The sequence below is a fragment of the Adiantum capillus-veneris genome, chromosome 27 (genome assembly GCF_014529385.1).
Source record: "Adiantum capillus-veneris isolate H3 chromosome 27, ASM1452938v2, whole genome shotgun sequence".
Lineage (NCBI taxonomy): Eukaryota > Viridiplantae > Streptophyta > Polypodiopsida > Polypodiales > Pteridaceae > Adiantum > Adiantum capillus-veneris.
The window spans coordinates 87198916-87224148 of NC_140957.1; the positions used below are offsets into that span (position 1 = coordinate 87198916).

The window sequence follows — 25233 nt, forward strand, 5'->3', positions numbered from 1 at the left end:
ACCAATATCAACCTGTCAAATGAACCAAGAAAGCTTCAGATTCTGCATAAATTTCAGCAGAGTCTCCTTTGTAAAATGGCTCTGGTGTACTCAAAAAACACTGTCTCTCTGACACTGTAAGCTGCGGGTAAACCTGTCCTGCACCTGTACTGTCTCTCACTGTCCTGTCACTGTCCTAGAAGCATAGACTGTGACAATGCCTCAACGGCAGTAAAGCAAAGATGCAATCCCAATTGTCTAACTCACAGTCAATACATCCTAGCTGCCTATCTAAGGGTGCTCGAGGGATCGCTCCAAGACCTGTATCACCGAAAGGATCTCAACATTCGAGAATCTCCCAGCTCAATAAAACCTCACTCGACCCTCAACAAAGGCTGCAGTAAATCTGACACTACATAGACTTCCCACAAAGTCATACATCCACAAATTTCCCACTGTATGTTGTAACCGCTGCGGCGGTTGTTTGCTGCGTGACTCACAGCCAGCAAACCCTCAACAGACATACATCATCTCTGACAATACATCCCATGTGGAAGTACCTGCAATGTCAGGATGAAATCTGGAATATCAAGCAGCAAACACAAGCTACATGATGAACTAGTGGATGTCGCCTACAGTCTGTGTGTAGATGCGCCCGTGTCGTATGTGACACGCCTCCAAGAACTGTGAGACGTCCTTCGATGTGTAGACAGCCACAAATCAACACTCTGGGAGTGTCGATATCCTCAGCACCTGCAGTCGTAGGCTGAAAACCCCAAATTTGCAGAGTGGGATCTGCACCCGCTGAAACCACGTAGTCGAAAAAGGCCTGCGCAGACCTTTGTCGAAGCCGAACGGTGGCCGAGATGACCTCAGAATGAAATTTTGAGAACACCAAGCCGTTCGGGCTTTCCCACAAGATTTGGGGCCGTGTCTTCGCCTGTCGAATTTCACTCCAATTTGAGCTGGTGACTCTAGCCTCCTGCAGTGTTGCCCCGAGCCTCGATCTGAGCTCTGATACCAGTTGAAGGAGTACGAGCGGAAGCGCGACACGAGAGAGAGTGCGAGAAGAAGAGCACGACGATATGGTGAACTCGCTCTACTGTAATGTGTAGAGCATAGTGAGTTATTATTAGGTTTTTACAAAAGAATATGTGTACATACCTGGCGGCCCGCCCACTTACCTGGGCGACCACATTGGGCTTTATACCCCAACAAATAGTAAGCCACACATGAAAGGGACATGTGTGTGTGTGTGTGTGTGTGTGTGTGTGTGTGTGTGTGTGTGTGTGTGTGTGAGAGAGAGAGAGAGAGAGAGAGAGAGAGAGATCCAACTACTAATACCTGGTGGGGATGGTCAATACTATTCATATTGAATACAGCCATCATCTTATGATTAACTTGAAACTTGCACTTCCTTTTAAAGATAAATCTAAGCTCTTCTTGGATTTCTCTAAGTAAATATGGTATGTAGCGACAAATGAATGGTAGGCAAAAGCAAAAAATGCACCAAAAACCTGAAAGTTTGTTAAATTGGATTTTGCATTTCTATGCTTGAATAGAGAGCTGGTTATTATATGAGAAAGCCAAGAAGTTTGTGAGAGGTGAGCAAGCCTTATATGACCTTTGTGTATTAAAATACTCTAAAAGATATCAAAAAGATTTTCCTCAAACGGGAGAAAGTTTAGCTCCCAATTTGTCCTATGGATTTGGAATATAATTAGTTGTGTTTCATCTATAACTATTCTATAACAACGACGTATCTCTGTTGTTCATGATGAGGCCGACGGAAGGCAGAAAAAGAGTAAATGAGGGAATCACTTTTGTAGTTTTGAGGGTGTGCTATGTTTGTATCTTTGCATCTAAAAATGCTTGCTTATTCAAAATGTGTTCAAAAATCTAATCAAACTTTCAAAGGACAGCTTCACTATTTTGAGTAGATGGATCAATAATTATATAGGTTATTTAGTGATGGTCGAAAAAAAACTCATTACAATCGCATGATGCCAAAGTGAAGCAAAGCTTCATTTTTCAGCTTGTTTAAATCAAGAGCTATGTTTAAGCCACGTGGTTTCTCGAGGAGCTTTATTCCAAAAAAAATCAAGATACACAAAACAAGAACAAGAAAAACAAGTGATAAAATCACTAGGCCTGCCAATAAAAGGGGCGCATCAATCCAACCTAGCTTTATCAAAAACATTTACACTAAGGTTAAAGGTTTCTTTCTCGCAAAAAACTATCCTCTATGTACAATCAAACCAAGGATTGGTCAGAATTAGCGAGGGCTATTGGAATCTCTCCTATTTGGAGAGCATCTTCTCCAAGGCGGAGGATGGATGTTCTTAGAAATTTGTACTTGCAACATGCCTCCTCGCGTGTAAGCATGTCGACTTCATAGTGTTTCCAATATGAGTCCCAACTTATGCACTTGGATTTGTTGCGGCCACGTCGTCGTCAACCTTCATGAGCTTATCCTTCTGTCTAATTTTGGATGGGATAGATAAGCTTCAACGGGCTAATAGTCAATATTGTCAATAGCCGGGTACATCGAAGCAAAGGGCGTCATCATGCCGATGATTGAGGGAAATCCGCCAAGGCAGGAGCATCAAGGATGAGAGTGGAGGCTTGGTAGCTGAAGTGCACGTGCATGCGCTTCGGCTTCAAAGCTAGTGACTATTCATTCACAAGAAGATTTAGAAATTTTCTCATGTAGGAAAATGGAGTTTTTTTCAGTGTTTTTCATACAATGCATAACATCATGAGCTTCTGCTCGAGAGGCACCGCATACCTAGCTAGGTACGATTGGGGGCAAGGGCGGTCCCCTGCCCCCAATCGTACCCAGCTAGGTATGTGGTGCCTCCCTCACAGAAGCTCATGATGTTGAGGTAAGTCACAATGTGAGAAAGCCGGCGGTCCCCTGTCCCTAATCGTACCTAGCTAGGTATGCGGGGTGCCTCCCTCATAGAAGCTCATGATGTTGATGAAGCACGAGTCGATAGACATGGAAAATGATCACTACAAACTCTCTCTCTCTCTCTCCTTTTTATTAGCGAAAAGTGTGGAGACCCTTTGGGTTTGCCAAAAATACACAGAAGATAATAAATATATCATAAAAATGTAACTTCCACCCTACGAATGCATGGAAAACACTTCAATCGCCGGCCATGGGGCTCGAACCCATGACCACAAGGTTAAGAGCCTTGCGCTCTACCAACTGAGCTAGGCCGGCCGGTGAAAACCAAAGCAAACTTAAAAACTTTAATTAAAATCCACTATAATATACTATATTATAAGCGCGCCTTTGAATGCATTCTACTGTGGTGAACTAGCATCAACCTTCCCATCTTAGGTAAGAGGACAAAGTTGAGAAGGATATTCAGTTGGATCAGATAACAACAACGCCAGCTTCCAAGCCTCTTTGCCCTTCATATTTTTAGCACACCATGCTGCATTAAGTTTGAGACGATTATTATTCCATAAAGAGGCTTTCAACTTCTAAACCACCAACATGGAGTGTGTGTGCGTGTCTGTGTGTGGTTTTTTCGTGTTAGGGAAAATTACCAGTATTCCCCTGAAATTTGTGGAAATTTCGTACCATACTACAAAAATTTCCCAAATTGCTCTAATCTTCTTTCTTTTTTTTTCCCAAAATGCCCCATATCATTTTTGGACCCAAAATGCCAAAAAAATCTCATAGGCCCTTTAATTTTTACAAACTTCCCAAAACATACCCATGTTAAGATGTTATGATTAGGATGAGTCCAAACAAAGGCTTTCAACCTTTAGGGCATCAACATGTCAACATGGACTGATACAAAAATAATCTTTTGTTGGGTGCACGCACTCACGCAAAATGTTCGTAGGAAACCGGCTGTAGTGTATTTTCAACCAGCTAAATTTATAAAATCCACTAAAGGTTTTGAGTTTGCCTTGAGAAAACCGGTATAATTTTACAAGTTTTGGTGTAAAAACAAGGAAATTCTTCAAATTTAGACCTAAAAAACAAAAGAGTTTCAAGTGTGCCATTGTTGGAAAAAAAGTTTTTGGTGAGCCATATGCGGAGCACTTTTTTATTTAAGAGAGAATTACCAAAATGCCCCTGAAATTTGTGGAAAAATTATACTGCTCAAATTTCAAAAGATTTCCAAAATATCACATTTGGTAGATTTTGATGAAAATTTCTCATAGGCTATTTAATTTGTGCAAAATTTCCAACTGACTCCTTGTCAACCTCGCCAGCATATTTATGTTGTGCAACTCTTCATAGTATGATCATTGATGGGTTTCCCTCAATGAGATGTTATAACTGGGATTTTTTATATAATATTGTAGGCTCTTGGAATGAAACAGTTGGGGGGGAGGACTAAATTCTCAGTTTTGCTGAGTTCTTAGTTTTCTCAGGAAAAAAAATTTAAAAATTAGTTTCACATTGTTGAAGTTAAGCAGTGCTTACAAAAATTGCCATAGTAATGATCATGATAATAGAATTTATGAAAAAGGACAAGCAAAATCCTGATCCATTATGGGTCAACCATTAAAGCAACTTTTAGAACCAAAGATATACTTTCTACAGCAAATGTTTTGCAATTCACAGATCCACCATGGAGATGACCAAGAATCAGATCAAGCTTTTGATCAAAATCACATAAAAAAAGGGAAACCCTTACCTTGTTTGTTACTTATAGAGAGATTAAACTGGCTCTCTGCATCAAATTTAATGGCAGGAAAAGACATACAAATGACATTAAAGTTGAGATTGGATATAGAGCACTTTGAAAGCAAGCTATGCTACAAGTAGGATTCACACAACTGAGCATGGTGACCATAAGCTGCTCAGTATCAAATTTAATGGTGGGGTAACGTGAGGCCGAATAATAAAGCAAACAAAGAATTGACATTGTTTCTCTCGAGTCCAATGCCCCACAAAGGTCAAGGATGCATTCCTGTACTACTGTATTCATTGATTCTGCCAAAGTCCATAACCACCGACCTTGTAAAGTACACATAAATGGCTCCACCTCAATGTCATCATTAGCATGAGTCGCATCCCACGATTTGAACTTGCAGTTCTGAGCTGGCTGTTTCAACTGCCACAAGCAAGGCACTCCTCTTTATTTTCAATGGAGCAAACCATTGGTGCCATCCTGACCTCGGTATCATCGTCAGTTGACTGTGCTGACTCCTGCACCAAGAAGAAAGGCAGTTAACCCTCTGGCAAATGCATCAATTTTTTGAAGTTTTTGAAGTGCGACAAAGAACTCCAAAACTGCTACACGCATATCCCAAAACCATAGTTTTTCAGATGGGCTCATAAGCATAGATCCCCCAAGAATTCCATGTCACTAATAATAGTCTACATACGAGACTCAAAACAATTTAGGGGAGCCCAAACCATGTAAGGTCTGTGAAACACTAAAGAAATTTTAGCATCTAGCTCGATCCATGATCAATCATCATATCACCTACAATGACCATCATGACTGAGTCTCATAGTAGATACTAGATACTAGAGACGTGAGTGGCATGTATTTTTGATAGATGGGCAAGTAGGTCTCCAAATTGAACTCGTCCAGAAAAAACAATGCCTAAAACTTTTGCGACATGTTTTAGCAGACAGGTACCTTCATGGATGAGGGATCAACTGTGAACTTGATAGCATCAGCAGCTGCCCTAGTCCGAAGATAATACATACCTGTCTTCAAGCCCTGCATTATATAATAACCAGTCTGCAGATCAGACCAAAAGTACCCTTGCCACAACATCAAACATTTTCAGAAGTAAAAGTGTACCTTAGACCAAGTGTAGAAGTGCAAAGAAGTCAGTTTCCCAAAATTTGGCTGGTCCATGTGTATGTTAAGACTTTGGCTTTGGTCGATATAGCAGCCCCGATCAGCAGCCATGTCTACGATGGTCCTCTGCTTGATCTCCCAGACAGTCCTGTGCTCAAAACTCGGGTAAGTAACATGCAAACCTTCTACCAGGTCTGTCACACAACCAAACTTTCCAGTGTTCTTACTTGTACACTGCTTTCAAGTCTTCTGGAATTTTGTCTACTTTCTGAATAGACCCATTGTTGAGAATAATTCTGTTCTTTAATTCCAGGTTCCAGAGTCCCATGTCCGTCAAATCGTTCAGAAGATGTTTGTTGACGACCACAAACTCACCACTGTAAGAAGATACAAGTCCAAACCCATTCAGACCAAAGAAAAACCACTGAGCAAGTCAAAAAGACGCTAAGCCTAACTATCTCCAAACCTTAACACTCGTCTACTGTAGATGTTTGAGGTGTATGGTTCAAAACACTCATTATTGCCCAATATTTGACTGGTAGAGGCTGTCGGCATTGGTGCAACAAGAAGTGAATTTCTAACCCCATGTTCAGCAATCGTTCTCCTAAGGGTAGCCCAATCCCATCGATCGGATGGCACAATCTGCCACATATCTGGTTGCAAAGTTCCCTATACAAGGTCCAAGTGTCAAGATGAAGCTATCCTAGGCAGCAGTCACAATATTCAATTCATGTTGTACAAACCTACCTTACTCATGGGACTTCCTGCATAGGTTTCGTACGGCCCCTCTCCCATGGCAAGCTCCACTGAAGTTCTAAGAGAATGGTAGTAGATAGTTTCAAATATATCTTTGTTAAGCTTTTGAGCCTGCCACATAATTAATAGCAAATCACTACACTGGCATTCAATATTTTTTTTAAATCTCAAAAAGTAGATCAACACTACCTCTTCAGAATCAAAGGGCATTCCCATCAGAATAAAGGAGTCAGCGAGTCCTTGCACACCTATTCCAATAGGTCTGTGGCGGAGGTTAGATCGCCTAGCTGTCTCCACCGGATAATAATTCACATCAATAATCTTGTTCAGATTACGAGTGGCTACAGCAGCAACCTGTAGAAAATATTCTCATTGTCGATAGACATGATCAAGCATGAGATAAGAAGACTTTAAGGAAGGCTCAAACCTCTCCGAGCTTTTCGAAATCAAAATAGCGATTCTGATAGCCCCTGCTACCGACTAACTTGGAAGGATGTGACTCAAGAGGAACACCCTACGAAGCATTACTTGCACATAAGCAACCCTTATATGGTTTGGAAAAATAATGTATGCTTCAACATAATTGAATTCCTAAAAATACCTTTTCTCTAACAAATCGTGGTAGAGCAATCGACGCAAGGTTGCACACAGCCGTCTCGTCAGGGCTGGTAAACTCCACAATCTCTGTGCAGAGATTGGACGATTTTATGGTTCCCAAATTTTGCTGATTGCTTTTGCGATTGCAAGCATCCTGACATTTACTTCAGGACTCAGAAACCACAGCAACAATTTCAGTTCAAGATAGCAAGCAGTGTGAAAGCAGAAGACCTTACCTTGTACACCATGTAAGGATTCCCTGTCTCGACTTGAGCTTCCAAAATAGCAAACCACAGCTTTTGAGCTTGGACCACTCTCTTTGCTCTTCCCTGAGAACCATACCCCAACAATCAATCAAAAATTATTCTAATAAACTTGGAAATTGCAGTTGGCACACAACAATACCTCTCTTTCGTAGTGAATGTACAGGGTTTCAAATTCTTCACCCCAGCAATCAGCAAGGCCAGGAGCCTCATTCGGACAAAACAAAGACCAAAGCCCATTATCTTGAACTCGCTTCATGAACAAATCAGGTGTCCACAAACCATAGAAAAGATCTCGTGCTCGGGTCTCTTCCTGAAGAGAAAGGTGAGTGAGTAAACCAGAACCAAACTGTCATAAAACATCTCAACATGGCACACTTTCCAACCTTTCCATGATTCTTTCTAAGGTCTAGCCAATCAAAGATGTCAGCATGCCATGGTTCCAGATAAATAGCAAAGGCACCTACAGAATCACAGAATCGTATAACAATTAGCATCCACTACGAATGGTGTGCACATAGACATTGCAATAGAAGCAACTCATACTGGCAAGCAATCAAAATGGCTTTACCCTTTCTTTTGCCTCCACCTTGGTCCACGTATCTAGCTGTGTCATTAAACACACGAAGCATGGGAACCACTCCATTTGAAGTGCCATTGGTTCCTCGAATGTAGCTGCCAGTTGCTCGGATGTTGTGGACTGACAACCCAATACCTCCAGCAGATTTGCTGATTATTGCACACTCTTTGAGAGTATCGTAGATACCCTCTATGCTGTCATCCTTCATGCAAATTAGGAAACAGCTACTGAGCTGCAAGTTTCAAGAAGCCAAATCATAACATAAGTCCATCATTCACACTGGAATAAATTCTCGAGGAAGTAGAGTAAACGAGACTATGAACATGCCTGGGGCCGGGGGGTTCCAGCATTAAAAAGTGTGGGTGAGGCATGTGTGAACCACCGTTGAGACATCATATGGTATGTCTTGATAGCAGACTCAATTTCATACTTATGAATTCCAATTGCGACTCGCATAAGCATATGCTGTGGCCTCTCCACCACCACACCATTGACTTTTAATAGGTAGGACCTCTCAAGAGTTTTGAACCCAAAATAGTCATAATCAAAGTCTCGGTCGTAGATAATTTCACTGTCAAGACGAGCGGCATTCTGGAGTAGGGGAGAGCAAAATAGCGAATGAGTCAAATTCTCCACATTAAACTCAATCACTATTACCTATTTGGAAGAAGAAGAAAAACCTGAATGACAATCTCATGAACATCACTGGCAATAAGAGGAGCTGGCAACTTTGAATGTTGATTCACATGGTTGTACATAATCTTCACCCTGCAGGGTTATATTAACAAATTAAGCTTAAAGGAGAGTTTCGAAGAGCTCGAGAGGATCTGTAGTAGCAAAGTGTTAAATGTAGACTCTCTGTAAGAATAACTAAATTTTCACCAGCCTAGACATTATTGACAAACATGCAGTAGCCAAAGTACCCACAACTAGGTATGAAATGGAAGGAACCACAATTCAGCATGCACAAGCAGACATAGCTTAATTGGGCCAGCATCTAGAAGAAACACAATTGGCAACAGCTCATCATTCTTTTCTGAAAGAGCATAAGATCATTCCAGTAATTACAGTTACTAAGAAAATTGAGCGTACGTCTCAGAAAATGATTTTTTGGTGTTCTTGTGAAGATTGGAGACGGCAATCCTCGCAGCAAGCTGCAAAAAATGGAGGACATTCGTCAAAACTGTGGATATTCGGCTAAACCTATGAGAATGCGCAAGCAGAGAAGCATACCAGAGCATAGTCGGGATGATTAGCAGTTAGGGCAGCCGCAGTCTCAGCAGCAAGCTCGTCGAGCTGACTTGTAGTGACTCCTTTGTAGACACCCGCACAGACCTTTTGTGCAACAAGGACGGGATCACAATGATCGGCATTGAGACCATAGCTGAGCTTCTTCAAACGAGCTGTAATCTTGTCAAAATGCACAGACTCCTGCCTCCCATCGCGCTTGATCACATACATGTTTGTAGAGGAGCTTCAGCGTGGGGATGGCCCTATAGAGGATAAGTGTCTACAGAGCACGCAGGCTTCGTGCGCATGTGAGAGTAGTATGTGGCGCGTACACGAGCTTCAAAACCTTCCCGTCGCCCCCCTCCCGCGCAAATTTTTGCCGCTCACTTCTTTGCTTTATGCCCTAGCTGCTAAGAGCTGTCTGAACGGACTCTGATGCTTGGCGAGCCAGTCGGGGACTAGACATCCCTGTAAGCTGAGGTGGCATGCATTTCTCATAGGTATGCCTTCCATACCCATACTAAAAACCCCACAGGGTATTAATGAGGGCAAACCGGTGGGATCAACAGATATTGATCCTTTGTGGGAATCTCAAGGCTCAGAAAAAACGGGGTGCCTGCTTTGGGCCCCCCGTGCTTGAACCCACAATCTCCCCCTCACGAGGCTGATGCTCTAACCACTTTGCCCATGCACACGATGTGAAACCCATGGTGGAAAAAAGCCTGATAAGTAAACTTCGATGTGTGTCTCCCCTGTCCGAGTTCACAAAATCCATCCTAGTTTTCCTTTTTGAAATTAGACGGGCCTGCGCATCTTGTGCTTCCCGCCTTGAGTTCAACGTCGTTTATGCCATGGCTAAGGCTTAGTACCCCGTGCCCTTTAGTGTTGAGGGCTGATGGGGGGCTGTATAGCAAAAAGCCTTTGCTTTTGCTATCAAGCTACATTGTTTTTATTTCCTTTCCTCTAGAGTCTTTAGTCCTCTCTCTCTCTCTCTCTCTCTCTCTCTCTCTCTCTCTCTCTCTCTCTCTCACACACACACACACACACACGCACGCAGTGAAAGGCAATGCCTTTGTCTGTCTCTAAATGTGTTGTTGCAGTTTGTCAACACAAGTTGTCGATGTTGACTACCCCTCCATATATGTGTGTGCGCTAAGGTTCTATTTGTAAAATGATTGAGCCACTAAGACGAACTTTGAAGGCCTCTGCCCAATTTGGATCCACTACCATTCCTACTTAGGGAAATTAGTGGATGGTAGCCCATTGTCTTTTAACCCGTTTGCCTATTCTCGTCAATATGATGTTACTAGTATGTGACCCGCGTGTTGCTACGGCCAAAGAAACATTGCTTCTACTCTTGTAGGTCTATCTTCTCTTTCAAGTATAAAAGCACTATCAATACGCTCTTCCTACATGTATATTCTATTGCATTTCTAAAAGAGATACATTACACAACCTCTTTAAGATTCTAGCAAACATAAATATATGTAAAATAATGCAAAGCATTCTTTGATGCCAAGCTTGGGAGCTTCTCATAGACATTGTTTTTCATGAGTTTTTAGCTCTTGTTCAACAACTTAGGAGTACTCTACTTCTATTGTGGTAGAGATAGAGAGAGAGAGAGAGAGTCATCCTTTTGGTGTATCTTGGTCTAGCAGTGCTACCAATGTTGATTATACAAATTAGGTAAGTTAGCATGGTGAGAAGAGATGAAATCCGACTAAAAAGAATGTAACAATGAAGCTTTTTTTGAAAATGGAGTGGGTTCTAGGATTGGTTTCAACAATAGGAACACAATCGGGTTCAATGTCTCTACTCCACTCTGTTACTTGCTTCTATCCTTGTGTCTTCCTTATGAGCAAGACATGGTGAAGTGTACATCATAACCTCCTATATAGCAAGAAGAAAATATTTCCCTTGGTCTACCTAGGGTTGACAAAGATGCTACCAAGTCGAGAAGTACAAAGTGGATAAGCGAGCAAGTGTTTAAAGATGAGGGTCCATAATTGCTACGGTGAGTAATTATAAAACTCTTCATGTCTAAGAGTAGAGTTATGAAAAGATAACGGCTCATAGTTTCCAATGTACCAGGAAAGCTTTAAGTGTCAAAGAGATGAGCTAACTTTTTTTTAATATTAAGAATGTGATTGACCCTTACATCTATGCTGCTCTCTAGATGCTTTGCTTGCATCTCTATCTATGTTCACAAGTATGGTAATGGTTTACATCATCACTTAATCACAACAATTCATAGGTAGCTTAGTATGATAAGGTGCACACTATTTGTTCACGTACACTTTCACATCATTTGCATCTTAAAATGTGATAGAAATGAAAGCAAAATAAGGTTGCTCAATTGTTTATTTTGGGAGGAGATTTGGTCATTATGTTAAATTGAAGGACGTGGTGTAAAATTGAGGTTGTGACCTAATATCATGCACGTCGTTAATCTCTATCTCCCTTTATCCTCTAATTATAAAAGCATGTTCCTCTTTGAGAGAGCGTATTGTATTCAACCAACATGCTTGAGCCTATTTCCTTGCGCACAATCTATACTATACCAACCATTTAGCTTAGTTATTGCTCTATTAAATGCGAGATTGGACATTGAGGCAATGTAGCACAATCTTCTTTTGTGCACACACAGGCAATGCAGCTCTCTCTCTCTCTCTCTCTCTCTCTCTCTCTCACACACACACACACACATATTCACGGTCAATAACATGGATAACGACTCCTTCATTTGCATGTATTTCCTCAAAGCGAAACAACCCCAAGTCAACACCACACGAGTTTTTTTTTTCAATCTCTTTAAAGAAATACAAACTTTTATTTTTTTAGAAACTATCAATAGTAGTCTTGAAAAAAAACCTCATGAAAAGATAAAGCCAATATATATCTTCAAAATTAAATTTTAATTAAATAATAAATATCCACTAAATTTTGTTCTTTATTGCTATGTGCATTTAAACCAATACATTTATTATATGTAGAGTAGAAAGTCTTTCTATTACTAAAAAAAAAATTCTAATAAAAAAAGGAAATTCTTTTTGACTTTACATTTTGACAAAAGTTGCTTGTTATTTCTTACAATCTTACTCTCTCTTTTGCATTTTAGATTAGATGTTTTGTAAGATTTTCTGTGAAGTGAACCAATGAGTGACACATGGAGGCCCTCTCCTTCCTTGAAAATTTTAAGCTGCATTATATATAGTATAGATGTTATCTAATAGCATAACTTTATGTGGAAATGGGTTTTTACTTCAATGCTTCCACAAACTCTTCACTAGATGATATTACTGCCAAGGTATAGGATTGATGTCTTGTTATCTAGGGTTGATTTCTTACTTCAATGCATCCAAAAATTCTTTCGTCCATGTTCTTAGTACGAAGTACCAGTCTAAAGGTGTGACTATCATGAATACATGATGGAGAGGTGTTTTTAAAAGCTTTTTCGATAGGTCGAGAAGTAGAACTATAACAACAAGGTGAAGTCTTCACATGGGCTTCAAAAGGCAAAAAGTGAATTTTGAGGGGTCATGAGAGTTAAAAACCTATTTTAAAAATGTTAAAATTCATAATAATTTGAGAGAGAGAGTGAGAGAGAGTTTGTATGTATATGTGTGTGTGTATGTATCTAGGAAAGAGAGAAAGATTTAAAAATCTACTTTAAATTGATGTTTGGTTTAACATTTACTATAAGAGACTACCAACGTCCAATGTTCCAATGATGTGACAAATTATATACTCACAATTATGAGTTTGAAAAAAAAACATTTACAATATGAGATGAAATTTTTTCATTAACTCATTGCACAAGAGGCTGTTACCATATACATGTGGTAGTGATGTGTGTGAACACACTAGGACCGCCGGGGCATTTTTTCCCTCTTTAGGAGGTTTTTTCCCCCGTGCATTGTATATACGCCCATCACTCTAGGGCTATCTATCTTTCCATTGCACACTAAGTAACACACTCTCTATTGTGTGCCTTGAGCTTCCTTCGTCTTCTCCAAGCTGTGTGTGTTTCTCTGCAACCCTAATTCCAACAATTGGTATCAGAGCAGGTCACGTCCTCCCGGGCTTAGTCGCCAGCTGCTCCAGCACACGCCTGCTCACTTTCTCCGATTTCAGTGAGCTTTGGCAAGCGTTCGCAGGTCGTTTCGGGCTCATTTCGGCCTCCGTCTCCACTACGGGCAGTACTGCACAGGCTATTTCGTCATTTTGTGCAGATTTTCAGTCAGTGCCGTTTTCTGCATAACAGGTGCCTTATAGTCTTCTACGGTTTGTGCTATATAGCACAAGTTGTTCCCGCTCCATTTCTCCTATTTTCGGGCAGTTTTCACATCAGGTGCAGCATTTACCATGGCTGACAACAACAACACAGATGTGTTCAAGATGTTTGCTGCTGAGGACAGGTTGGATGGGGACAACTACCCTATGTGGGCTTATATGATGCAACACGTTCTTGTGTCAAAAGGTGTCTGGAACATTGTGCAGGGCATTGATGTACGTCCTGGTTCTGAAGATGTAGGCGATGTTGAGGATGTTGCAGGTCTTGCTGCAAGGATTGCAGCTGTTAGAGTTGTTTTGCCTACAGCAGAACAAGCTCGTTGGGATGTTAAGGATGCGCAGGCTCATGCATTGATTGCGTTGTCTGTGAAGCGCACCATTATTCCTCACATCCGTTCAGCAAAATCTGCAAAACAGGCTTGGGATATTCTAGCAGGTCTTTATGCAAGCCGCAATGAGGCTAAAATTGCTTTGCTGCGTAAAGAGCTAGAGTCGAAGATTATGCATGAGGAAGATGATATGGACACTTTCCTTGCTAGTGTCAAGGATATCAATGAGCAACTCATTTCTGCAGGTGAAGTCATTTCTGACAGTTCCCTTGTGCAGACTGTTCTTGATGCCTTACCAGATTCCTACCAGACTTTTGCTAGTACTTGGAGACTGATGACCCAAGGAAATCCTGAAGTTGTCAAGTTTGATGCATTATGCACATTGCTGTTGCAAGAGTCACTTTCTAGAAAAAACAGGACTAGGCAGCGTGCAGTTGAACAGGCTTTTATTGCTTCTCAAAGAAAGGGTGGTAACAGTAATGCAGCCACTTCTTATGGTTCTGCTGCGAGTGGCAAAAATTTTGTTCCTAATGCTTCTGCTGGCAGCACTTCGTCTGGCAATTCTGGTGATAAGGGCAAAAAGAAGATGCGTTGCCATTATTGTAAAGCCAATGATCACTTGATCAAGTCGTGTCCTAAGTTGAAGGCCAAAGAGGCTAAGAAGAAAGAGGGTGGTTCCACTGCAAATGCTGGTTCCACTACAAATGCAGCCATTGTTGAGTCTTCTGTGAAAGGAGATTGTGATGCTGATGTTGATGCAGAATGGGCTTTTAGCGCAGAGTGCACTTACAATCCTGTTGTCCATGATGCATGCTTGTCAGTTGCTGCAGATTCACATGTGTGGTATTTCGACAGTGGTGCTACAAAGCACATTACCTCACATCGTGAATTGTTTACCTCTCTCGAGTCTGTCCCTCATGGGAATTCAGTCACTTGTGCCAACAACGCCTCTTATCCAGTTCAGGGAGTTGGAAAGATTGTGCTCACTGCTGCTAATGGCAGTTCCTTCACACTTGTTGATGCACTTTATGTACCTGGGATCAAGAAGAATCTATTGTCTGTATCCGCACTTGCTAGACTTGGACTTGTAGTCAAATTTGTGGATGACAGATGTACAGTTCATGATCTCAGTTTTGGTGATGAAATTGTTGCATCTGGGCTTTTGTGCCGTGGGCTGTATAAGCTCACTTTGTATGACAAGTGTGGACAAAATTTTGCAAATGCTGTTGCAGATTCAAGGGCTATTTCAGATGCAAAACTTTGGCATGCACGTTTTGGTCATCTGAATTTTGCCAGTTTGCTGCGTTTGCAAAAATCTGATATGGTTGCTTCTTTGCCGCCTCTTGAAGCACCTATCAAACATGTTTGTGAAGGCTGTATTCTGGGTAAAATGCAGCGTTCTAAGTTTCCAAAGGATGGTTCAGTTAGGGCCACATGCAGGTTGCAGCTTGTGCATAGTGACGTTTGTGGGCCCATGCAAACTCCGTCCTTGGGCAATTACCTGTACTTCGTGACTTTCATTGATGATTACTCCAGGCATGCGTGGGTATTTCCGCTTAAAGCGAAGTCCGAAGTTTTTATGTGCTTCAAACAATTTTTGGCTATGGCTGAAAATGTCTCAAAATGTACTATGGGCACCCTCCGTTCCGATCGAGGGGGGGAGTATATGTCTCATGAATTTAATGCATTTCTGGCTAGTCGTGGGATAAAACACCAATGTACAGTGCCTTATACACCTCAGCAAAATGGTGTTGCTGAGAGGAAAAACAGGTCACTAACGGAAATGGCACGATGTATGGTCAAAAGTCAAGCTTTGCCGCATTCTTTTTGGCTTGAGGCCATCATGTGTGCCACTTATGTACTTAACAGGTGTCCTACGAAAGCTTTGCAGTCTATTACTCCATATGAAGCATGGCATGATAGAAAACCTTCTATTGAGCACATGCGTGTTTTTGGCTGTTTGGCATATGCTTTGGTGCCACAAGTGCAGCGCAGAAAATTGGATGATAAAGCTGTCAAATGTATTTTTGTTGGTTATAGTGCTGAAAGCAAAGGTTACAGGTTGTATCATCCGCAAACAAAACGTATTTTGGTTTCACGGGATGTAGTGTTTGTGGAAGATTCTGTTCAACCCTTGCTGTCATGTACTAGAGACAGTAATGTAAGCTCACAGGACATTTATGACACTTTGTTGCCTCTTTTCAGTGGTGGAAATACGATTGTAAGTTCCAATGAGGCAAATGTACAGCCTATGGGGGTTTCTGAAAATGTTTTAGAACAGCCTATTACTGATGCAGATGTACATGATGTACTTGATGAGGAAAGGGCTGAAAATGAGCAGGCTAGAGGTATGCCAAAATGGCTGGTGCACACTTTGCGTGACAGTAAATTGGATGCACCTTTATCTAGTCGTACTCGTTCAGGCTCTCGCCATGCATCTTATGCATCAGATTGTTATGCTTTGGCTGTGTCTAGTTTACATGATGTTGAGGAGCCTCTGTCTTTTGATGAAGCACAGAATTCAGAAAATTGGATTGCTGCCATGAAATCAGAATATGATGCACTTATAGAGAATGACACATGGACTTTATGTGATTTGCCTCCTGGCAAAAAGGCCATTGGTACGAAGTGGGTTTACAAGTTGAAACGCAAGCCGGATGGTGAGATCGATCGCCATAAGGCTCGACTTGTTGCAAAGGGTTATGCACAACAAAAAGGCATAGATTATGAAGAGACTTTTGCTCCCACTTGTCGTATGACTACTGTGCGTTTTCTATGTGCATTGGCAGCTCATTTTGGTTGGGATGTACATCAATCAGACATTGTTACTGCTTTCTTGAATGGTGACATATTTGAGGAAGTTTATGTAACGCAGCCTCGCGGTTTTGTCATAAAAGGACAAGAGGACAAAGTGTGCAAATGTAAGAAGGCTTTGTATGGGTTGAAGCAATCTCCTCGTGCTTGGTATGAGAAAGCTGACACTCATTTGGTTAAACGAGGCTTTCGTAACAGTCCAACAGAAAGCACATTGTATGTAAAGCGTGAGGATGATGTATTTCTCATTGTGGTTCTTTATGTTGATGATTTGCTGATCACTGGACCAAATGAGAGACATATTGCTGAATTTAAGGCTGATTTGAATGCTACTTTCAAGATGAAAGATTTGGGGCTGTTGCATCATTACTTGGGTATACAGTTTAAGCAGTGTGATAGTGGTATTGCCTTGTGTCAGAAAAGTTACATAGAGACATTGCTATGTAAGTTTGGACTTGAGGATTGCAAACCTATTGCCACTCCCATGGAAACAGGTTTGAAGTTGAGTCTACATGATGCTGGCGATCCTGCTGATGTCACTCTTTACCAAACTGCTGTTGGCTGCCTCATTTATGTATGCAACACGAGGCCAGATATTCAGTTTGCAGTCTCGCAGGTCAGCAGATTTATGCATAGCCCAGGGTCTAAGCATTGGCAGGTTGTCAAGAGGATTTTCCGCTACCTTAGTGGCACTTTACATCTTGGCTTGTTTTATCCCAAGGGGGGATCATTGCCGCCAGACTTACATGCTTTTTCGGACTCAGATTGGGCTGGTTGTTTTGACACGCGAGTGTCCACAAGTGGTTTTTGTTTCATGCTTGGCAGTTCATGTATATCATGGTTGAGCAAGAAGCAACCTACTGTGGCCACTTCGAGTTGTGAGGCTGAGTACAGGGCAGTCTTCACAGCTACGGTTGAGTGTGTATGGCTCAGACGCCTTATGGCTGACTTGGGTGTTGGACAGGACACTGCCAACACTATCTACACTGACAATCAGAGCGCATTGGCAGTTGCGAGGAACCCAGTTTTTCATGCTCGCACAAAGCACATTGAGGTGCATTACCACTATGTCAGGGAGAGGCTCTCAGCAGGAGAGATCAGCTTGGCTTATGTGCCAACACAGGACAACCTTGCAGATCTTTTCACAAAGGCATTGTCTCGTGAGAAGCTTGAAGCTTTCCGCAAAGCTTTGGGCTTACTCCCCTTTGTGGACTGATCCTGTCCTCAGGGCATGGCACTTCCCTTTACTCATGTGCCAGCTCTCGTTCACCACATCACTCCAGGGGGGATTTGTTACCATATACATGTGGTAGTGATGTGTGTGAACACACTAGGACCGCCGGGGCATTTTTTCCCTCTTTAGGAGGTTTTTTCCCCCGTGCATTGTATATACGCCCATCACTCTAGGGCTATCTATCTTTCCATTGCACACTAAGTAACACACTCTCTATTGTGTGCCTTGAGCTTCCTTCGTCTTCTCCAAGCTGTGTGTGTTTCTCTGCAACCCTAATTCCAACAGAGGCATTGCCTTAAAGTGCCTCACTCTTTTTGCCTTGACTAAAATGGACTTTGTATTTTTTTGAGAAAATAAAACCCTTCACCAAATGTCTTAATTTCAAACTGAGTAAGTTTGCTTAATTTTGAACCCATTTGTTCGCATAGGAATCTACAAAGATGCCTTGACAACTTTGAGAAGAAAATGGCACGTGCAAGAGAGAGAGAAAGAGAGAGAGAGAGAGAGACTTTGAGGTGGAAGATACAGAGAGCCTTGGCATTTGAGGACGTGGTTGAGAGCCATGGCCCACCAATCTAAGGGCATAGTTAGAGAGACAATTGATATGTACGAGCATGATGACGATGGCAGAGATAGAGATAAAGAGATGGCAAAGATTTGTGCCGACAAGGTAGAGGGATGCTTCTTTTCCTTAGGCTTCACGTATCCGGACTGAATCTGAGAAATGAATGGGTTTTGGATTTGTAGCTAGAAGAAATGTAGATTTGTAGTTTTCTAAAGTGGTTAGTTCTCCACAATTTGAAAAAAATAGAAACTCCATCTAAAATGCAAAAAATAAAGGGTGTAGAAAATGAAAAGCTTCCTGCATTTGGGAAATCAGAAAAATTTTATTATATACTAGCGCAACCGGTGGCCTTCGGCCGCCACTCTCTCTCTCTCTCTCTCTCTCTCTCTCTCTCTCTCTCTCTCTCTCTCTCTCTCTCTCTCTCTCTCTATGCGTCGGTGTGCTCTTGGAGCTGCAGGCCACACCCACCGCTTGAAGGAGCTTTTGACACGGGGGGGAGGGAATCCCTCTCCCCAGTATAATTAGTATAGATAAAGGGGTGGCCTTGCCTATATGCAATGTGCCATGCTTCTATGGAATTTAGTTGATTTTTAAATTATTAATGGTACATTTAAAAAATCAAAAGTTTTGAAAATTATTAGATTCAAACTTCAAATCATTTGTTGCACCTCCCTCCAAAAGAATTTGAAAAACTGAATAAAGCTTTTGGAAAAGATCATTCAAAAGGACATGGTTTTGGGAAAGATCATTTGAAAGGACACGTTTTCTCTCTTTTCATTTCTCTTCAAGACTTTTTAAAGCTCTTTTGAAGGACACATGTCAAGCAAGAAAATTTGAATGACCTTCATCCATATGGATACTATGGCCTTTCGAGGCCAAAAATATGTATTGATGTATTGGGTTTATAAGCAAAGAACGATCCTATGTTGATGCCTAGAGCTTAGACTGACCTTATGCCAGTACCATATACAATTTTTGAAAAGTCCATTTAAAAAATCATCTTGAGTCAAATTATATGAAGTAATAATGAGTGCCAAAAAGATATGATGTATAGCTCCTTATATCAGATCATTGCCATTAAGTATGGTTGCATCCTTTTCTTTTTACGTTGCAATTCATCATTATGAACCCCCTATTAATTGAAGCACCCACTTGTGATGTCAATCCCTGTCGGAGAATTTAATACTTACTTTAGATTTAGAGGAATTTAACTTATGAAATGAGAGAGTTTCCCTTAAGAGAATTCTGAGTTGAGGTTTCAAGCGAGCTTTTGGAGTGAGCTTTTTTCAGATTTTGCTCAACAGACCAATTTTTTTAAAAAATTCGCTCCAAAATCAATTTTTGAACGAGCTTTTCAAAGCGAGCTTTTTTATCTCTCTCTCTCTCTCTCTCTCTCTCTATATATATATATATATATATATATATATATACACACACACACACACATATCTTCCCTCTTCTCTCTCTCTCTATCTCTATCTCTCTCTATATACATATATCTTAGTCTCTCTCCCCTCCTCTCTCTCTCTCTCTCTCTCTCTCTCTCTCTCTCTCTCTCTCTCATGTACAAGTGAGAGAGAGAGAGGGGGGGGGGGATAGAGGAAGATATATATATATGTATAGATAGATAGAGAGAGAGTGAGAGAGAGAGAGAGAAGGGGGGAGAGAGGAAGATATACGTGTGTGTGTGTGTGTGTGTTGATGGCCGGTCTTCGAAGACCTTGGCTGTGGTTACTAACCCCAAGAGAAGGGGAGCTTTATAATACAAATAAAAAAAACATATTTTGTTGCTGCAGCTTGCCGCCACCACCCTGCCTCCTTGACCTTGCACTCACAGAGGGGCCGCCACCCGTGGTTCACCCTTTCTCTCTCTCCCCCCAGCTTGGCGCCACCCTCCCTCTCTCTCTCTTCCATTATCAGTAAAGCCAACTCTCTCTCTCTCTCTCTCTCTCTCTCTCTCTCTCTCTCTCTCTCTCTCTCTCCATACACACACACACACACACACACACACACTCATCCTCACACCTCTCTCTCCATCTCTCTCGACCTCAACTCTCTCTCTCCATACACACACACACACACACTCTCTCTTGACCTCATCTCTCTCTCTCTCTCTCTCTCTCTCTCTCTCTCTCTCTCTCTCTCTCTCTCTCTCTCTCTCTCTCTCTCTCTCTCTCTCTCCACACACACACGCACACACACTACACGCATACAACACACGCACACAATCACATACGCACCAACAATGCACACACAGGAAGCAAAGAAAGCAAAGAAAATGGAGATCGACGCATCGACAAACGACAACAAAAACATGCAATGGCGACAACAAATCAAAGGATGACACCGAAGGCATGCCCCAGCCGGCACCGAAATTGACGAGCGCTACACCAACGCACCAGTTAAGCCTGCGATTCACTGACATCTCATCCACGATGCACTTCCTCAGTAAACATGTGTAGGGTAATTCATTTTCCGTTTTCCAAGCCAAACTTGGTAAAAAAAAACCCATTGTATATTCCACCTCTCTCTAGGTGATGGTCACAAAGGCCAACCTAGGAGAATATCATTTTCTTATTTCTCCCAAAACAAAGCACCAGTCAACCATCTGGGACCCGGCTGCCTATTTTGTCTCTCCAGCTTAGGGCCCTAAACCTAATCAATTTATACTAAACTAAGCAGCCTCCACCTATAAAAGAGCATTGAGAGGTCAATATCGGGGGGTCAGCACTTGAAAGAGAAGTCATGCACACACACTGACTCCAAGGGTCACTATGCACAAGAGTAGGATCTCTGTACACGTGAGAAATCCCTAGAGAATGCACTATAGTCAGTCTCTCACTCTCTCTCTCTCTCTCTCTCTCTCTCTCTCTCTCTCTCTCTACGGTATGATGTGTTAGTGTTATTTGAACCGTTGTTGTCTGTGTCCTAGCCGCTCAAAGCTAGGTGATGTCCCCCTTTTCACTCCCTGTGACGAGTTATGCATGCACGGGCCTGGCATAGAGGCCACTGGGCTCTGTTTTGCGCTTGCGCTTGTCATTTGGTGCCCCCACTGAGGAGGGCTTCTCGAAATCCTTCAATTTACAGCACTAAAAATGATGCATGACGTCGACCATGGACGAGTGGCTGCGAGAATTTTCCAATTGGAGAATGGAGGAGGAAGAGATTGAAGAAGCACTAGGAGCCTTCATCGAAGTGTTGCTGCCAGAATACACCGTCGTCAACATCCAGGAAGTAAGTTCTCCATCTCGCATCTCTCATTCTAACCGTGAATCAAGAGCCACCCAAGGGAGGGCAGTAGGCTGCTCTCATTTGCCATCACCCACCGCACTCTATTAATGAGTGCCATCAACGGAAGTAAAGGAGATGCAAAAATCCTCTACATTGACGTCCACCGCCAAGAAATCATCCATATTAAGGAAGGAAAGAGGTTAGTAAAGCCTCTCTTCCCTAAGGAATCTGAAAATAGAAGTGTACCCTCTGCTCCTAAGTGGCCGAAAGGGGCTGCTTGTGACAAGGGGAAAGGAGGGCTAGGCCAATCCTAAATCACATAACCCCCAAGGAAGAAGAAACACCTGGCAACGCGAGTGCTTCAAGTTCGGCTCTAGAAAGCAGAATCGTGCCTAGGCTGTCAGATTGAAGGTCATCCAAAGTAAAGCGACGGAAGATCGCCTATCGATTCGCGGCACGCATGCGAGTGCTTCCAGTTCACTTCGACAACCCCAAAGCAGAGGTGATAAGGAGGTTTCCATGCCCTAGAGAGGAGTGGTTTGGCTACTGTCCTCGCTATTTTGGAAGGCGGGTAGAGGGCCTTCCTCCTCTCCCTGTACAACTCATCCTAAAGAAACTGTCTACCACACGGGTGAAACCCAGTGGGCCAAAGATGAGCTACAATTAAATAGTGTGGAATTCATGCAACGAGCCGATTACGGTAACTACTTGCAACTGCTGCTAGCTAAAAGGCTAGGAGTGGTCAAACATGTCACCATCACTTCATACGTGATGAGCAATGAAGTGAAGGTGGATCCTATGGCGGGCGATGACCTCCTGTGGATGTGCCGACTTGTCAACACCGGCATGGTGAGGGTATAAGTGAGTACTCTATACTCTGTGCATCATGGTGGATAACGGACCAATCGCTTTTTCGTTTAGATTTTTGCAACACATGCACGTACATATATATGTAGATAGGAAAATCTTCTATCAGCAAAAGATTGTGTTCTTGTTTGGTGCTGCGGCGCTAGGAGAGATCCTTAGCTCCCCAAATTCCATCATCCTCCCCGTGCTGGATTACCATCACTCCTTTAATCTTTCAATTTTCATCCTGTTTTGATCTATCCACCCAACCTTGTAAGAAGCCGCTAAGCTACTTGTGTTTAAGGAAAAAAAGAGTTTGAAATTTTTTTTTGTTTTGCAATGGCAAACGTTTCCTTCCCAACCTTCACGGGGAAGGGCGGGGAAGATGCTTCAGATTTCCTAGATAATCTTGAAATAGCATGTGTCATCTCTGGAAGGGATGACGATGCTTCACGTCTGCGTATTTTTCCACTGTTAATGAAAGTGGAAGCAAGATCATGGTACAACGCCTTGGTGCAAGCCACCAAGGAGAGGCGGGACCTACTAAAAGCAGCACTTTGGAGTAGGTATCTCATCAGAAAAATTATGGCAATTGCTGGATGGGATTGAAGCAAGGAAGTACGGCTGAATATGTAGCATACAAATCGAAGTTCGTGGATCTATGGGGACGATGGGTTGCATCATTGAGGGAGGGTGAAGGGGCACCCGATTTCCTAAAGACCGGTTTGTGGCTGGTTTATGTCCAATTCTTAAAGACAAGGTGAAGGGAAGGTTTCCCGCTACGTATGAGGTAGTAGTTGAAGTAGCCCACCTTAAAGATAAGAAATTGCATCTACAAGCCAGAACTACCGAGGAAGAGGAACCGAGTAGGGCTCGACCACACCTAGCCGCACTTGTAGCAGCAGTCCAGAGGAATCAGCCACAAGAACTGGTTGAAGGTCAACAAGACCTGCTCGATCGAATCACCAACCAGTTAGAGAATCTTTCAGTACATTTGGTGCAGCAAGTGCATGCACCTGCCAGAAAGTCAGATCAAGGAAGAAAGTAGCAAAGACAGAATTAAGACTACCATTGTTACAATTGTGGAGAGGACGGCCATGGCATGTACTATTGTCCTCATCCAAGGAGGCAAAACTTCAATAGAGAAGGCAGAATCAGATTTCTCCGCCAAGGGTGAGGCCACCACCGTCCATGCAACTAGAGCCGATTCCACTGGTCCAAATCCTTTGACCGCCCATACAACCACCACCACCACCGCCGCAACCTCTAATTCCACCTCTACCCCCACCACTTGCTGGAAACCAAGCAGTGAGAGTCATCAATCTTGAAGCTAAGGGAAAGGGGAAGGTAGAAGAGCATTCAAAGAGAAGGACAAAGGAAAAGGAAAAGTAGAACAAGTAGATGCCATGGGAGTGAAGTGTGTTAGGCACAAAGAGGCCTCTCAAAGGGAGGAGAAGATGAAAGGAAAAGGAGAGTCTAGCAAGCATGCGCCTAAGCCTCGACGAAAGATCAACATCGTGGATTTTTCGTTGGGCGAGTATGCTAAACCATATGGCCTAGTTCAAGATGTTTTAATGCAGGGTCTGAGAATAACCTGGCCCCAATTACTCCATCTTGCACCAAGGATGAGGAGACAATGGACAAAGATGGTAAGTACTAGAAAGTCAAGACCAAGGATAGCTGGGAGGAATCTAGACAACATCCTACCTATCATGGATGTCCACATCAAGGGGCAATGTATCTCAAACATCTACATAGATGGTGGCACACATATATGTGTCATGAGTGAGAAAATGATGCACCATCTAGGCCTAGAGGTAAGTAGGTCGGCACCCTGTCAAGCTAAAATGGCAAATAACGTCAAAGTGAAGTGCATAGGCATTGTGAATGCAGTCAGAGTGAAGGCATTCAACACAGAAGTGGAGGTAGACATTTTTGTCATGCCACACAAAGGGGAGGGCTACCCTATCATTCTCGGAAGGCCATGGCTCATGGCTATGGAGGCTAAGCAAGAACGGAGTATTGGAATGATCCAGATGAAGGATGCTAAGGGAAAGCCCATATTCTATGACATGGTAAACAATGCAACATGATCTTGGAGGCATCGGAAGACGAATTCACCAATGACTTTTCGACGACCTCAGGAGAAGAGACGACAATCATTGAAGAGAGCGACAATAGCATTGAAGTGATGGGAGTCATCCTTAGAGATCCAAAGAGATTGACACAGTTTGAAGCACCACTGGAGGACCAAGAGGGACCATCAGGTACGCAACCCTTGGTGGATACAAGTAAGTTACATCGGATGCTCTCCAATGAGTTAGCTAGCAAAGAGAGAGAAGAGTACATCTCTATGCTGGGTAACTTCACCACACTTTTCGTTGACGGTTATGACAAGATCACAGTGATGCAGCACTGCATAAGACTCAAGGAAGGAAGTAAGCCTGCAGTGAAAAAGCTCAAAAGGCTTGGGGTAGTTCAACAAGAGGCATTGCTCAAAGAGGTAAGGAATTTGCTACAGGTAGGTTTCATTTACCCCGTCGAAGACTCAAAGTGGGTCTCTCTAGTAGTGGTCACGCCAAAGAAGAACGGTAAGTGGAGAGTTTGTGTAGACTACAAACCTCTCAATGCAGCAACAAAGAGGGATCATTTTCCCCTCCCATTCCAAGACGAGCTTCTCAACGAGATAGCAGGTCATGAGCGCTACACACAGAAGAAGACCAAAAA

The 25233-nt window shown here is 42.5% G+C and overlaps 1 protein-coding gene, 1 non-coding gene and 1 pseudogene across 2 annotated transcripts; all 3 read right to left on the reverse strand.

Annotated features, from left to right (window-relative positions):
* Positions 1-3135: 3135 nt before the first annotated feature.
* TRNAK-CUU (transfer RNA lysine (anticodon CUU)) lies at positions 3136-3208 on the reverse strand. The gene has a single exon. It is a non-coding gene; the product is annotated as a tRNA-Lys (tRNA).
* A 1379-nt stretch (positions 3209-4587) lies between these two features.
* LOC147422336 (ribonucleoside-diphosphate reductase large subunit-like) lies at positions 4588-9680 on the reverse strand. The gene is made up of 17 exons (XM_086502689.1): positions 9198-9680; positions 9057-9118; positions 8645-8732; positions 8292-8555; positions 7956-8196; positions 7771-7847; positions 7527-7697; positions 7358-7450; positions 7126-7275; positions 6952-7038; positions 6714-6878; positions 6516-6635; positions 6235-6437; positions 5996-6145; positions 5769-5916; positions 5601-5684; positions 4588-5161 (listed from the first exon to the last, which is right to left on the reverse strand). Exons 1-17 carry the CDS (start codon positions 9423-9425, stop codon positions 5063-5065), a joined length of 2430 nt encoding a protein of 809 aa, XP_086358815.1. The 5' UTR covers positions 9426-9680; the 3' UTR covers positions 4588-5062.
* A 13788-nt stretch (positions 9681-23468) lies between these two features.
* LOC147422337 (uncharacterized) overlaps positions 23469-25233 on the reverse strand; it is a 60702-nt pseudogene continuing 58937 nt past the window's right edge.